We start from the raw sequence: 13488 nt of genomic DNA, 5'->3' as shown, positions 1-13488 counted from the left end.
GGGGGGAGGGGGTGGCGATGTCAGCTGGAAGCTGCCAGAGGGAACCTTTGGAAATCGAGAGCGGTGAACCGGAGGGAGCCTTTGGAAACAGAGAGCGGTGTGGGGAAGAGTGAGGCTAAGCTGAGAAAGTGGACGGGAGTCTGGCTAGGCAGGAGGACCCCGGGAGCGCAGGCTGAGCTGAGCCGGTGCGCCCCCGGGGTAGGCAGCCCTGCCGCTGCAGGTGTTGCTGAGGGAATATAGATTGGAGGGTCTGGAGTGGGGGAAGGGAGGAGAGGAACCAAAAAAAGGAGGATTTCCCGGCCCACGACTTCCTGTTTCTAACGTGCAAGTTCCCAAGTTCAGTTGGAGAAGTGGAGGGCCGCTAGGCATTGGGAAATCTGCGATGGGAACGTTAGGGAAATACCTCCCTCAGTCGCGTTCTCCCATCCGTTCCCCTGTCCCTCTTTTCTTTCTCCTCTCTCTCTCTCTCCGGCTTCTTCCTCTTCCTCGTCCTTCTCTCCCTATCCCGTCTTCCTTCAGCTTTGATTAATATGCATGTCCATGCTCAATAGTGCGGGCCACACTCCAGGGACCGCGCCTCCTGTCACCGCCGCCTTTCGCTAGACCCTTGGCACCAAGAGGCCAAGCGGGAAAGACTGGAGGCGTGGGATGAGAAGACCGAGCGCTCAGAGCGCGAAGCCCGGGGACCCCTCTCCGCGCCCCGGTCCCCACCCCCCTAGCTGGACAGAGCGCCTCAGTGGCCCAGACACGCTCGGTCTGCGTGGCAATGGATGGATCCCGCGGCTTGGAGCGCGCAACAAACCGCGCTAAATTGTACCTGTGCGTGGCCGTTCCCGCCGCCGCCGCAGGTCTATCCCGGGCCCGAAGCCGGCGCCCGCCTTCTCGGGGAATTCTCTGGAGGGGGTGTGCGAGGGGAACCACCGTGGCCGCCTGCTAGCTCACGCCTGGCGCGCACAAGCACACGCCCAACTTTGCCGAGCTGTCGGCGGCCCCCCCCCCGGGTTCCCCCGCGCCCCCTGCGGCTCAGCACTCTCGGAGACCAGAGCTCTCCATGTCTGAGATAAGGTGTCCCCCACTCCCACACTCTCGCATTTGAGGAGGAGAGGGCAGGGTGGAGGAGAGAAGGGAAGTAACGCTACTGACTCCCTGACCAGCTGTTCACAAACACTCTACGCCCGCAGGGGCGCCCGCTCCAGCCCCGCCAGTTCCCCCAGACCCGCCAGTGACGACAAAGAGAGGAGGAGGAGGCAGTGCGGAGAAGCGGGAGTCCGGTAGCACCAGAGCCCTGGCGACCGGCGGCTCCACGGACTGAACACCATTATCAGCCACTTTTATTACTGGGGTCGGGGTGGGGAGGTTGAGGGGCGCACAGCAGAACTGTCTAACCCACTCTGGAGAGACCCTCATGGAAAACGAGGAGACTCTCTACAGGCGCCTTCGGAGTGGACGTGTCCCAGACGCACAAGCGGACTCTGGTCCCGCGGAAGCTGCAGTGTTGGGGATATTTTAAATGGCTCTTACTTGAGAGGAGGCGTGATTTCCACGTTCGAGCGTCTTCGCTCCCCACCCCCTCTCCGCACCAGCCAGTGCGCGCCACCACCTGAGCCTGGCGAGAGCCGGGGCGCACGCAGTCTTCAGCCTCCTCCTTTCCGCCTCTGGGGGGGATTCGGCTCTGAGCCCGTCCGCCCGACGCCCCCCGGGACAACTCTTTACTTTTTGTTTGGAAAATCAGGGCCATTTCTTTATTCGTCTCTGGGTCTCCCCGGAGGAGGACAGGGGAGGGGAGGGCGCGCGCGGCGGGCCGGGCCAGGGGAGGGGAGTGCTGGGAGGGGAGGGGACTGGGTGTAGCCTGGAATTCTCCGTCCTCGTGTTCCTAGGCTGGCGCGCAGAGTCTCCCCGCGATAGCGCCGCCGCCGCTCCCCGCGCCACCCCGTCGTTGGCTTCGGGGGTCGGGTGAGTGGGGTCATGACGCGCCGCGGGGGCCGCCCCGGGCCCCTCCCGCGCTGAGCCGGGACGCTGCCCCGCCGCGCGGAGCCCCTCGGGCGGGGAGGCGGCGGGGGGTGGGGAGGGCGCACGGGGTAGGGCGGGGTGGGGGCGGCGCGGAGGCCGCCAAGCTGGGGGGCTCTCCGGGCGGGCGCGGCCGCGGGCAGGAGGGCGTGTCTCCGGCCCGAGGGGACCCTCCCGAGGCGCGGCGCGGGACTCCCCGATGGTGGTGCCGCGGCTCCGGGAGAGCACCGGGTCTCGCCTCCGCCGCCGCCGCCGCCGCCGCCGTCGCCGCCGCGGGCGCCACCACCGCCGCCGCCGCCGCCGCCGCCGCCCGAGCCCGCGCCGAGCGTGCGCCTCGCCCTCCTCCCGCGCCCGCTCTGCTCTAGGATGCTGCGGCAGGTTCTACACAGGGGCTTGAGGACGTGTTTCTCCCGGCTCGGCCACTTCATTGCCAGTCACCCTGTCTTCTTCGCCTCGGCGCCGGTGCTCATCTCCATCCTGCTCGGCGCCAGCTTCAGCCGCTACCAGGTCGAGGAGAGCGTGGAGCACCTGCTGGCGCCCCAGCACAGCCTCGCCAAGATCGAGCGCAACCTCGTCAACAGCCTCTTCCCAGTCAACCGCTCCAAGCACCGGCTGTACTCGGACCTGCAGACCCCTGGGCGCTACGGCCGGGTCATCGTCACCTCCTTCCAGAAAGCCAACATGCTGGACCAGCATCACACCGACCTGATCTTAAAGGTGAGAGGGGGGCGGGCGCGGGCAGCCTCTGCCGGCGCCGCTGCCGCGGTGGGGCTGGCTGTGCGCAGGGGTCCGGGCTGAGAGCGCCGCCTCTCCCATCCCAGGCGACTGCCGCAGGGGCTCTGCTGCACCTCGCGCCCCTCGAAGGCCGCCCGGAGCCTCCCAGCCTCCCGGACGGGTAGTGTCCGGGCCCGGCCCGGCCCTGGCCGCCGTCGCCGCCACCCCAGCAGTCGCTGCAACAGTTGGGGCGGCGGCGGCCACCGTGCTGTGATCGGTGCGCTTGTTTTGGATGCAGTGGTCCTGGGGGCGGGGAGGCTGTGGGGTAACTGGGCCAGAAGGAGCCCAACTAGAGAAGACATTCTAGAAAGTCCTGCTACTTGAAAACAAAATACTCTCTGGGAGGGGGGCGGGGGGCGGATTCAGAGAGCCTGCTCCCCTGTCCTCGTTTCTTCTTCCTTGCTCCAGTCGGGGAGTGGAGTGTCTTGGAAAAGGCTGCTCCGAGGGGCTGTGAGTGGGCCGAGGAATGTGAAGCGGGATGGTAAAGAAGAAGTGTGTTCCCAGAAAGCAGGGGCTGCCCTCTTCCCCTCTTCCCCGGGCGAGGTGGCCATCTGTTTTCCCGAGTGGGAAATGATGTTTGTAATTCGCAGTCGGTTCATATTTCACAGTAGCTCCCCTCCTTCAAGATGCAAAAAGTTCTCTGGGAAAGGGGGTAGGTGGTTCACTGGTTCACTTGTATGTGGGTGCGTTTGGGGGTGAGGGTGAGGGTCAGAGCAAAAGAGTAAGGACAGAAGCCAGGGCTGCGTGGCCATGACAAGAGCAGAGTAAGCCGAGCAGCTGCTTAAAGGGTGACACTGGAAGAAACAGGTTGTGCCACAGCCCTAGGTGAGAATTTGGTGTAAAAAGTGAGGTCAGTGGTGATAACTTTCAGGAAGTTCCCAAGAAAAGCAGAAGAGTGAGGACTAGAGATGGAAAAGTGAAGACCTTAGGAAAGAAAAGCCAAGATAGGTTAGAATGTTCCATCCCAGTCCTGGTGGGGATTCTGGGTCTTGTTTACTGAAGGTCCTCCTCTGGGGAGGGCACACAGGAACCAGTCCAGCTGGAGCCCTGGGGTGGAGGGGTGGAAGGTGCTGGTCTTGTGTGGGTCCAGATCTAGGATTGGAGGCTGGGTAGATTTCTAATCTACTTCTCCCACCAGGAGTCAGCCAGTGAGCCCAGGGAACTCTTTCCTTTCTTCTCTTTCCCTCTGCAGGTAACCCCCTAGAGACAAGCTCTTTTTCCTCTATAGTTTTCCACCGTCTTTTGTTGACATCAATCAGTAATTAGTAGTGAGGGGAATCTGAGTAGAGACTCAAGGGAATTAGGACCTTCCCACATTGGGTGGCTTGTGATATTTTTAACGACACACACATCATCACACACACTCATCACAGAACCTTAGTAACATCAATCCTGAGTTGTTTGCTTTTCTGATGATTACACTCCCAACATCAAAGTGTCCCCCCCCCCCGCCATGCTTCAGTTAATGTATTTTGACACACACATAAATACTGCTACAAATGCTTTTCCCAGAAAATATGTAATAATTTCACCATAGGCTTAAGGAAACTATACTTTAGCCAGTCCTGACAGTTAGAAAACTGCTCCATTTTTTGATATATGATCTATTTAAATGATGTTTCTCTTCGTTTTTATTTTTTGAGGTGATGGTTCCACTGGCTCTTTATTTCCCCTAACAATCCGTCACGCAACTGTGATGGGCAGTCACCAGTTACGTTCACTCTCAAGGTTAATGAGACATCAACAGGCACATTAGATCTCTTTTCAACTGGATTGTTTCTCTCGGATTTGATTTTGATCTGTTCAGGACAGAAAACCGTATTAGACGAGAAAGTTGGGAGTGGAGAGACAGGGAGGCTGGCTTTGCTTCATACCTAAAGGGCAACTTTAAAGGACTGCGGTCTTGTGAGTGAATTGTTTTAAGAAATGGGGTGTTTTTTCATGCTGTAGGTTTCTGGGGAAGATCAATCCAAGTAGACTAGTGGTGAGAACTCATTTCTAGCTGATGGCTCTCTGGTGAAAGTGAATTCACAGAGCTTATGAAAACCCAGACTCGGGCAACTGAGGGAATTGCCTTCAATTTTATATATCCATTGTTTTCTTCTTATATCCAACCTCTCTATGTGGTAGGTGTGGAGCCGGGGGCCAGAAAAATGGACCCTTGGTAGTCATGGTAATGTAAAGTGTAGGAACAAGCACTGACTTTCTTCCTCTCTTTTTCTATGAGAGACATGAAAGATTAGTCCTTTACAAAAGGTGTTAGGAGTGAGAGTCACCATTTTCTACCCTTTCTGGTGTTTCTCTGATACTTTGTTGCTGCCATCAAGGAGACCTGACACTTAACATTGTACACACCACCAGCTGGCCCCTGCCTGTTTTATCACACCACAGGGGAAGTAAAGTGGACAAAGCAGAACCAGGCTTTGAGGCTTTCCCAGGCCCCATGACAAAACTGAAGAAGTAGCTCCCAGGGTTATGTCACGTACTCCTCCTCAGGCTCTGGGCGTGTACCTATGCAATGAAGGCGAGCCTGCTTGGAATATTAGTCCAGCTACTTTCTGATCCAAAACAGACTGAGGAAGGGATGATGACAAACAGTGAACACCCGTTTGATGTTTTTTAAAATATTGGGCTGGCCCAAAAGTTCATCTGGGTTTTCAGCATGCTACTACAAGAAAACCCAAATGAACTTTTTGGCCAACCCAATATAATTGGGAGTATCACAGAAAAAAAAAAAATAATCCACATTTGCAAACTCAGCTCATCTGCCTTGGAGGAGCTTTCTCAAATTCGTGCAAGTGACATGACTGCCATACACTGACCACTGACCTCTGCAGTGTAGAATCTGATCACAAACTACAAGAAGAGGGATTCTCCCTAGCAATGGTTTCCTCTGAAGGCTACAAAGCAAAGATGTAATTTGGGGTGAAAGTAGGTGGGGCCTGATAATGCTGGTAAGAGGCCAGCCATTAATTTTTGAACCCTTTTAAATACATGTTGATCTTCAAAAGTCTTCATTTTTGCTAGAAGATTAAATTTAGCTCATTATTATATCTTAACAGAAAATCCAGGATGTTCATCTCAGAGAAAATTTCAGAGTAGTGCCTCACAGGCTTATATGGACATGCTTCTTTCTGATCACCTAAAGTGAAGTGTGAGCAAGACCTAGTTGATAACTGATCTGGCTGTGACTACGACAGTACTTGATTTCTTCCAGGATCATCTGTGTAAAGAACCAGTTCAGCTTACTCCTTCTAATAATGATATCACCTTTATAACAGCTTAGTTATAAACCTGTAATACATTTAAATACAGCAAACACCAAAGGGTAGGCAGGCAGAAAAAATGGTGTGGTTCCATTATACAGTTGAGAAAACTGCTCCTTAGAAATTAACTGACATACTATAGAAAAAATAAAAAACTAAGGACAGAACCAGGACTGTGACCCAGGGTTTTGACTCCCAGCCCACTGCTTTTCTCACTATCATATACTAAACTCCTTGAGTGATTTAAAATGTACATTTCTGGTATCCAAATATATTTGATCAAAATCTCATCCCCATCTAACAGCAACAGTAGAATCATAAGGACATTCTCTTGACTGACACTGCCCCGTGTCAATGGAAATCCACTAATACAAAGTCCACGTGCCCAAAGTAATACGTTTATCATTAGCAATATACAAAGAGAATATTTTAGGGGAAAAATCTCTGGATGATTGAACAGCGATTTCCTGTTTGAGTGCTGTCCACAGGCCAGGTCAGGGTGGATTGAACCCCAGTGCTCACTAACACAGTCCCCAGCACATGACAGACCTTCAGTAACTGTCTAAGGGATCTGCCCCCATCTGCTCAGATGTTTACGTGATGGGCAAAGAAAACGCCACCAGAACTACTCTGAAAGGTATTTTCAAAATGACATTTTTATGTTTACAACTTTATAGGCAGCTTCTAAGGCTTTTCTTCTTCCTAGATACCATCCTTCCTTTCTCTTTTTCCAAGATCACCTGTGTAGTCATATCAAAAACCATCTCAATTTTGAGATTGGGTAGGGGCATCTCCTTCACATCTTGTCCTCTTCTTCAGAAGAACCTCATAGGCTGTTTGACTCCAAACCAAGGGGAGGTCACGTACTCACTCTGCAGACATTCTTTCTGTTACCGGGGAATCTCATTTTGTTCAAATATCGAGTGTCTATGTTATGTAAACTTTTTATGTTTAAATATACTAAGGAGAAAAAAGTTGTGAAAGGAGATTAATAGAATTTAACTTGGAACTCTTTAACTCAAGCTCTCCATGAAGGGCAGCACAACTGCTAGCTCAGGGTCACAGAGACCTGGTAGCTGGATCAAGATCTCAGTTTTTCCAAATACTGTCTCAGCACTTTCAATCATTACAGGAAGCGCCATCATTTCTTTCTCTCCAGTCTAAGGATCGGCAAATGCCAGCCTTTTTTTGAGCTTAGGCATTTTTACATTTTTAAAAAATTGTAACAAAAACAAAGAATAATATGAGACAGAGATAGCCCATGTCTCTCAAAGCCTAAAATATTTACTTATAATATTTACATAAAGAAGTTCCTCTACTGTATTCCAAACCTTCTATACTGTATTCCAAATCTCCCTGACTGGAACAATTTCAGAAGTTAATGCTGTTAAATCATCTCTAAGGCAGTGGTTCTGAACCAGGGGGGACTGTGCCCTGCAGGGGACATTTAGCAATGGTTGGAGACATTTTAGCTCACATCTAGGGGTGACTTGCTCCTGGTGTTTAGTGGGTGGAGGTCATGGATGCTGTTAAACATCCTCTGAGTGCAGAATAGCCCCCCACCACTTCCCACAGCAAAGAATGATTTGGTCCCAAGTCCTGCCTGAAAGGGTTCATTTGTATATTTCTTTTGTTCTGTCAGGATTTTTTCATCTGCATTGATTATGTAAAATGAAAAAATGCCAAAGAGACGTTCACATCCAAAAATTTTATAGAAGTTTGACTGGGGACAAATAGTACAACCTCTGAGGACATGCTCGTATGGGTGGTGAGGCAAAGACCAGATTTGCCAGCGTTAACATTCCCCAAGAGACAGCTCTCTTGCCATCGTACAGCTCTGTCCTTTATGGTCCAAATTCCACTCCAGAGGAACCCAGGAAACTGAACACAGTCTAACTGCCTGAATGGTAAAGCTGGCCTTGAGACTGGTCAGAGTGTCTATTACTGGCAGGCCTGGCCCCCAGTCCTGGCCGTCACCCACTAGGCCCGGCTTCTCCTGATGGTACATAAGCTCCCACTGTGAGCAGTGACCTGCCGAGGAGGCAGAAGGCGGCACTTTATTGCCTGGCCTAGCTGCTTTGCTTTGCTGAACATTAAGTGACAAAGGAAGGGCTTGTATCCAGAGGACAGAGATGGAAGACCCTTGGGTTTGGAAGGCACCTTAAAGGTCATCTCCATTGACACTGGAATGTGCTCTTAGAATCTCGGGGTGCTTTGTCTGGTGACAGGTACTATGATGCTTTGGGTAGCCCAAGTCCCTTCAATGAGTGACCCAAGTGGCAGGTACTCTTAGAGAAGACTGAGGCCAGGCCTGAAAGAGTGGTGTGTGTGTGTGTCGGCTGCACCAGGAGCAAAGTAAGGGGAGGGTGAGATCTCGTTTCATTCTCTTTGCATTTCATAGAAGGTGCATCCGAAAAATCCAAGTTCAGTGTCATTCTAGGGTTGTCTGATTTCTAAGCACATGTCATGTGTGTGAATAGCATCCTCCAGTGCCCACGCTGTTTGTCTCATTTAGATTTGAGGTGCCATCTTTTACTCTCCTGTGTAGATAAGCACTGGGGCCAAACTTTGGGTAAACTGCTAATTTAAACTGGAATTTAAATATAAAGCTGTCATGTGAGAGGAAGCCCACCTTTTTAATGGCTCAGAGTATCTTGACAGATGCCACATTAGAGTTAGAGAAGGAGGCTTTTTTTTTTTTTTTTAACGAACACAAAGACTGAACCTCTCAGGATTCACCAGACTTACAACCCTACTATAGCAGCTGAGCATTTAGCCGGTGACTTCCTGTGATAATAACTAAGAGAAGGAGAAGAAAGCTAACAGAAGTTATTTGCTTCCTGCCTGAGAGGTTGCAGCATCCCTGGCACACGAGCTCGGGGATCTAATCAGCTGTGACTCTGTGGTATACGCCATCTGGTACCTGACTTTGGGGCTCAGTGTGAGCCCCAAGTGATACCTGAGATAGGCTTGAAGCAGACCTTTGAAGTCACCTGCTTGCTAGCACATCACAGCAAGCAGGCCTGTCTGCAGCCCTGCCTGTGCTGCCGCCACATGCCCGGAAGGCCACAGAACTTCCGAGGAATCCTGCCAGACTGATTTAATGACCAGCAGGGGAGGTGAGTAATCTCTAACCTTTAAAAGACAAAAAAAAAAAAAAAAAGAAATCAACACCAGTTGTTATTTCATATGGGAAGCCCTGAATAATATGTCATACCTTCGACTCCAGAAGTCATATTTTGAACAAAAGAAGGCAGTGAGGGAACAGGGAAGCTATTTTTATCTTCGTGCTCTCTAAGAAGTCCTCCTGAGAATATTGTTTTGGGTATTTTGAATGAGCCTCTTTGTTAGGTCTTCTACTTTAGGTTTACCCTGTGGGCTTCAGATATGGTCAAGGTGAGGACTGGAGTGCTGCCTTGGGATGTGATATCCCAAAACATTGGCAAAGAAGTGAGGACATGAAGTAGAGAGTAGCGGGAAGCCAGTCCAAGGGAGTGTTCTCAAACAAGCATCCACTGTGAGCACCTGGTGCCCAGCCTCACTGGGGAACTCTGGGAGATGCTGGATAACTTCTGTACAACTTATCCCAGCTATGGGTAAAGGACCCGGCTGTTCACCACTGCCCACACCCCCCCCATCCCCAGCCACGTCTCCAGCCACCATTAGTTGATCTGGGACATGAAATAGTCTCTAGCGATCCCAGATGCCACATGTGTCCCTGTAATCAGAATTGTTTTTGTGGTTGCTCTTTTATGAAAGTGAAAAGAAAGTGAAAGTGAAGTCGCTCAGTCATGTCTGACTCTTTGTGACCCTGTGGGCTGTAGCCCACCAGGCTCCTCTGTCCATGGGATTCTCCAGGCAAGAATACTGGAGTGGGTTGCCATTTCCTTCCCCAGGGGATCTTCCTGACCCAGGGGTCGAACCCAGATCTCCCACATTGCAGGCAGACGCTTTAACCAAGGCACAGGCAAAGAGCTGCGGGCGTTCCCGGTGAGTGGCCTTGACCTGTAGAGGTGAGTGAGAGGAGAGAATGTGGGTGGGACTCCGAGAGCATCTCCACCCATCTAGAGACAGACAGCCAGGAGTGTAGGGCCTGCATTGCTAAGGGGTGTTCCTCGCTTCTGGGCAAGAATCATCTAGCATAGCTGTTCACTTATTCCTGAATTTTGATAGGTAACTGCCGTTTTCAGTTTTGCCACTGGATGGTGGTAAAGAGGATTCCAGGCTGGACCTGGACACTACCTGGATGTGTGGTTTTATAAGGCAGGCCCCCACACTTGAGTGGCCGGTGTCCAGCCCCTCTTTCCCTCCCACAGTCCCCTTCTTCACACATGTACCTACCTTGTTCTCTCCCCTAGAAATGCATTCACTCCTTATCATGAGGTCAGACTTACATGCCTACTTTATGAGGCCTTCCCAAATTCAGGGCTCCCTCCCTCCCTTAAATCCATCTGTCTTTCAGTTATATCCACATTCTTTAATGCTTAATTAGATAGTATTATATAATTTGTTTCCCTGATAACTCAGTTGGTAAAGAATCTGTCTGCAATGCAGGAGACCCTGGTTCAATTCCTAGGTCAAGAAGATCCCCTGGAGAAGGGACAGGCTACCCATTCCAGTATTCTTGGGCTTCCCTTGTGGCTCACCTGGTAAAGAATCTGCCTGCAGTGTGGGAGACCTGGGTTCGATCCCTGGGTTGGGAAGATCCCCTAGACAAGGGAAAGGCTACCCACTCCAGTATTCTGGCCTGGAGAATTCCATGGACTGTATAGTCCATGGGGTCACAAAGAGCCAGACATGACTGAGTGACTTTCACTTTCTTTCATATAATTTGCTGTAATGTCATGTGATACTTTCTCTTAAGCAACATCATAAAGCTCTTCAAGGGTAGCACCATGTCTTATACACCCAAATCTCTCCTAGAAACCAGTATAACATGGAGTGTGCAGCAGGTGCTTAATAAATTGTTGCTGCTTGACGGCTCAAAGGATATAGAATGTGATATGCCTTCCCTATTCATTTATTTTGCTCAAATATAATTTTGCCAGATAGCATGGCCATGTGATTTTTTCAGATCTGTCTTTTATTTCTCATCCTTGATAAATTTTGGTTTCAAACTTGATGATAAGCAATAAGCATACATTCTGCCTCAGGATCTGCTGACACTTACTTTATATGAGGAGAAACTCATATAAAGAAAAACCAAGCCCAAACCCTGAACACCTCTTTTGCTTCAAGTAGTTTGGCAAGGTGTAAACTTGACCTTGGTCTCCAGGGGTCCATTCCCATTGGGGAGAGCAGAGCACTCTGCAGTTCCCAACAAACACCCTCAAAGTCAGCTGTCCACTACACACATCCTTACTTGCATAAAGTGAAGTCTCAAAAACCACTGGCCAAACCCATACTGAAATGTAAACATGAAACACATTTTTTTTTAAATCAAGGACAAGTGGTTTTCACAGCTATTAGCATCAGAGTTCAAGAGATCACTGTTGTGATGTCATTCAGCCTTTCATTTTTCAAGAGGGAGCCCAGGGTAAGAGAAAGACTTGTTCTTAGAGATAAACTTAAAAAATGATGCTGGTACAAAATCAGTGTATCTCTGGTGAGTTTAACAGACACACTTGTTGTTCAGTTGCTAAGGCACGTCTGACTCTGCGACACCATGGACTGCAGCACACCAGGCTTCCCTGTCCTTCACTATCTCCCGGAGTTTGCTCACATTCACATCCATTGAGTCAGTGATACTATCCAACCATCTCACTAGAACTGTTCATTTCTCAGCATTCGAGATTCCTTTGCCCATTCTTCCATGGGCTCCACAAATTTGTTAAATACCATGGCTTTGTCAGTTTCTTATAACTGTCTCAATAAAAAATGCATCTCTACTAAACAGCTAGCATAAATGCTCAAAAATTTTTTTCAGATGCTCAGTACCTTAACTTTTGGGTTCTGCATTGTTGTCTCCTGTTTTTATTCTAGTTGTGGTACAGCATGTAGGCAAGTAGTCATATTGAGTAAAGACTGGCTGCTCTTAGATGCTTTATGCCCACACAGCACCTGGGCATCTCGTGAAAATACAGATTCTGATTCAGCCTGGGGTAGGAGCTGCAGTTCAGCATTTCTGACAAGCTCTCTGATGATGCTGCTGGTCAGTGGAGCACAACATTGAGGAGCAGGGCTCAGATCTGGCTGTTGTGAACAGAGCACTGGAGCTGGAAAGCCAAGCTCAAATCCCATTTCTCCTAAAGATTGTGACTTTGCAGAAGTAGCCTAACATCCGTGAGAAGCAGGTTCCTATCTGCAGTGAGTGTAACAGCATCCTGCACACCCGCTCAAGGTGAAGGGTGCGGCGCAATAACGTATGTGAAGGCACTGCATAACCATTTCCTTCTGTAAGTGTGTTACCATCATTTGTATTTACTTTGAAAATGGCTGTTATTTCTGCATATATGCCAGCTCTTTCAGAGCCATTATTGCCTGTTGAGTAAATTCACATAGGCATTTTTTTCCTTTGATCCAAGAGGCAATAATGGGTGCTCAATCTACATTCTCAATACTCACACTGGCAATTTGTTGGTCTTTAACGACTCCATCTGAGTCATTACACATGATTGGATTCATCGTATGCTGAGCATACAGCTCCTAAGTTCGCTGGTGGGCAGAGCCTGTCAGTGGAGATGGGCAGATTGCATCTCAGCTCATTGAGGTGGTTTCTCAGGGCTCAGAACCTCTTCTTCACGCTTGCCAGGGCTTTGCACAAAAAGGAAGCATTCACTTCCTGTCCAGAAGTACCTTTGGAATGAAAACCTCTGGGAGGCTGAGGGGTCCTGTGTCAAGGTTCTCTTCACTATTTTTCACAGGCCGCATGCTAGAAAGGGATTGTCCCGAAACATAGGTGAGAGAGTCAGTAACTCTCCCCTCTCACTTAATTTACATGACTACAGTGCTTCCCTGGGATCTTGCTCACATAAGTAGATCTGCAAGCACTTCAAAGGGAGGAGTGTGTCAGAATGGCCAGAGACCAGGAGAACCAGGCAAAGTGATAATTCTGAAGCCCTTTGAAACTGTGAAATGGAAAATTTTGCTGACTACGGGTTTTAGCCCATTTAGGTCAGTGCATTTCCCCATCTTCCCTTTTCTACAATTTCTTTTCAAAGGGTTAGGAAAGAAATCTACAATTATTTAGGATCAAAATCGAATCCACCAAAGAAAACGTCTCAGCCTTCCTGATTCTCTACACCTAAACTCTTCACATGAAACTAACCTCAGGTTAAGAGAAGATGAGCAATTCTTCTCAAATTTGAATATGCTTTCAAATTTCCTGGGAATTTTATTAATGTTCATATTCTGATTCAATAGGTCTGAGACAATAGGCCTGAGCTCCTGCATTTTGAACACACTCCCAGCTCTGCTGCTGCTGCTGGTCTGAGAGCCATGC

General features: G+C 49.8%; 1 protein-coding gene across 1 annotated transcript in view; it reads left to right on the top strand.

Moving 5' to 3' along the window:
• The first annotated feature begins 2164 nt into the window (after window positions 1–2164).
• The window catches only part of PTCHD1 (patched domain containing 1), a 53823-nt gene continuing 42499 nt past the window's right edge, over window positions 2165–13488 (top strand). Inside the window, exon 1 of the mRNA XM_070366034.1 lies at window positions 2165–2724. Within this exon, the coding sequence (XP_070222135.1) occupies window positions 2374–2724 (351 nt within the window). The 5' untranslated portion in view covers window positions 2165–2373. The remainder of the gene's footprint in view (window positions 2725–13488) is intronic.

Source organism: Bos mutus, chromosome X (genome assembly GCF_027580195.1).
Source record: "Bos mutus isolate GX-2022 chromosome X, NWIPB_WYAK_1.1, whole genome shotgun sequence".
Classification (NCBI taxonomy): domain Eukaryota; kingdom Metazoa; phylum Chordata; class Mammalia; order Artiodactyla; family Bovidae; genus Bos; species Bos mutus.
Note: the sequence above shows the minus strand (reverse complement) of the source record. Positions and strands in the feature narration are given on the sequence as shown.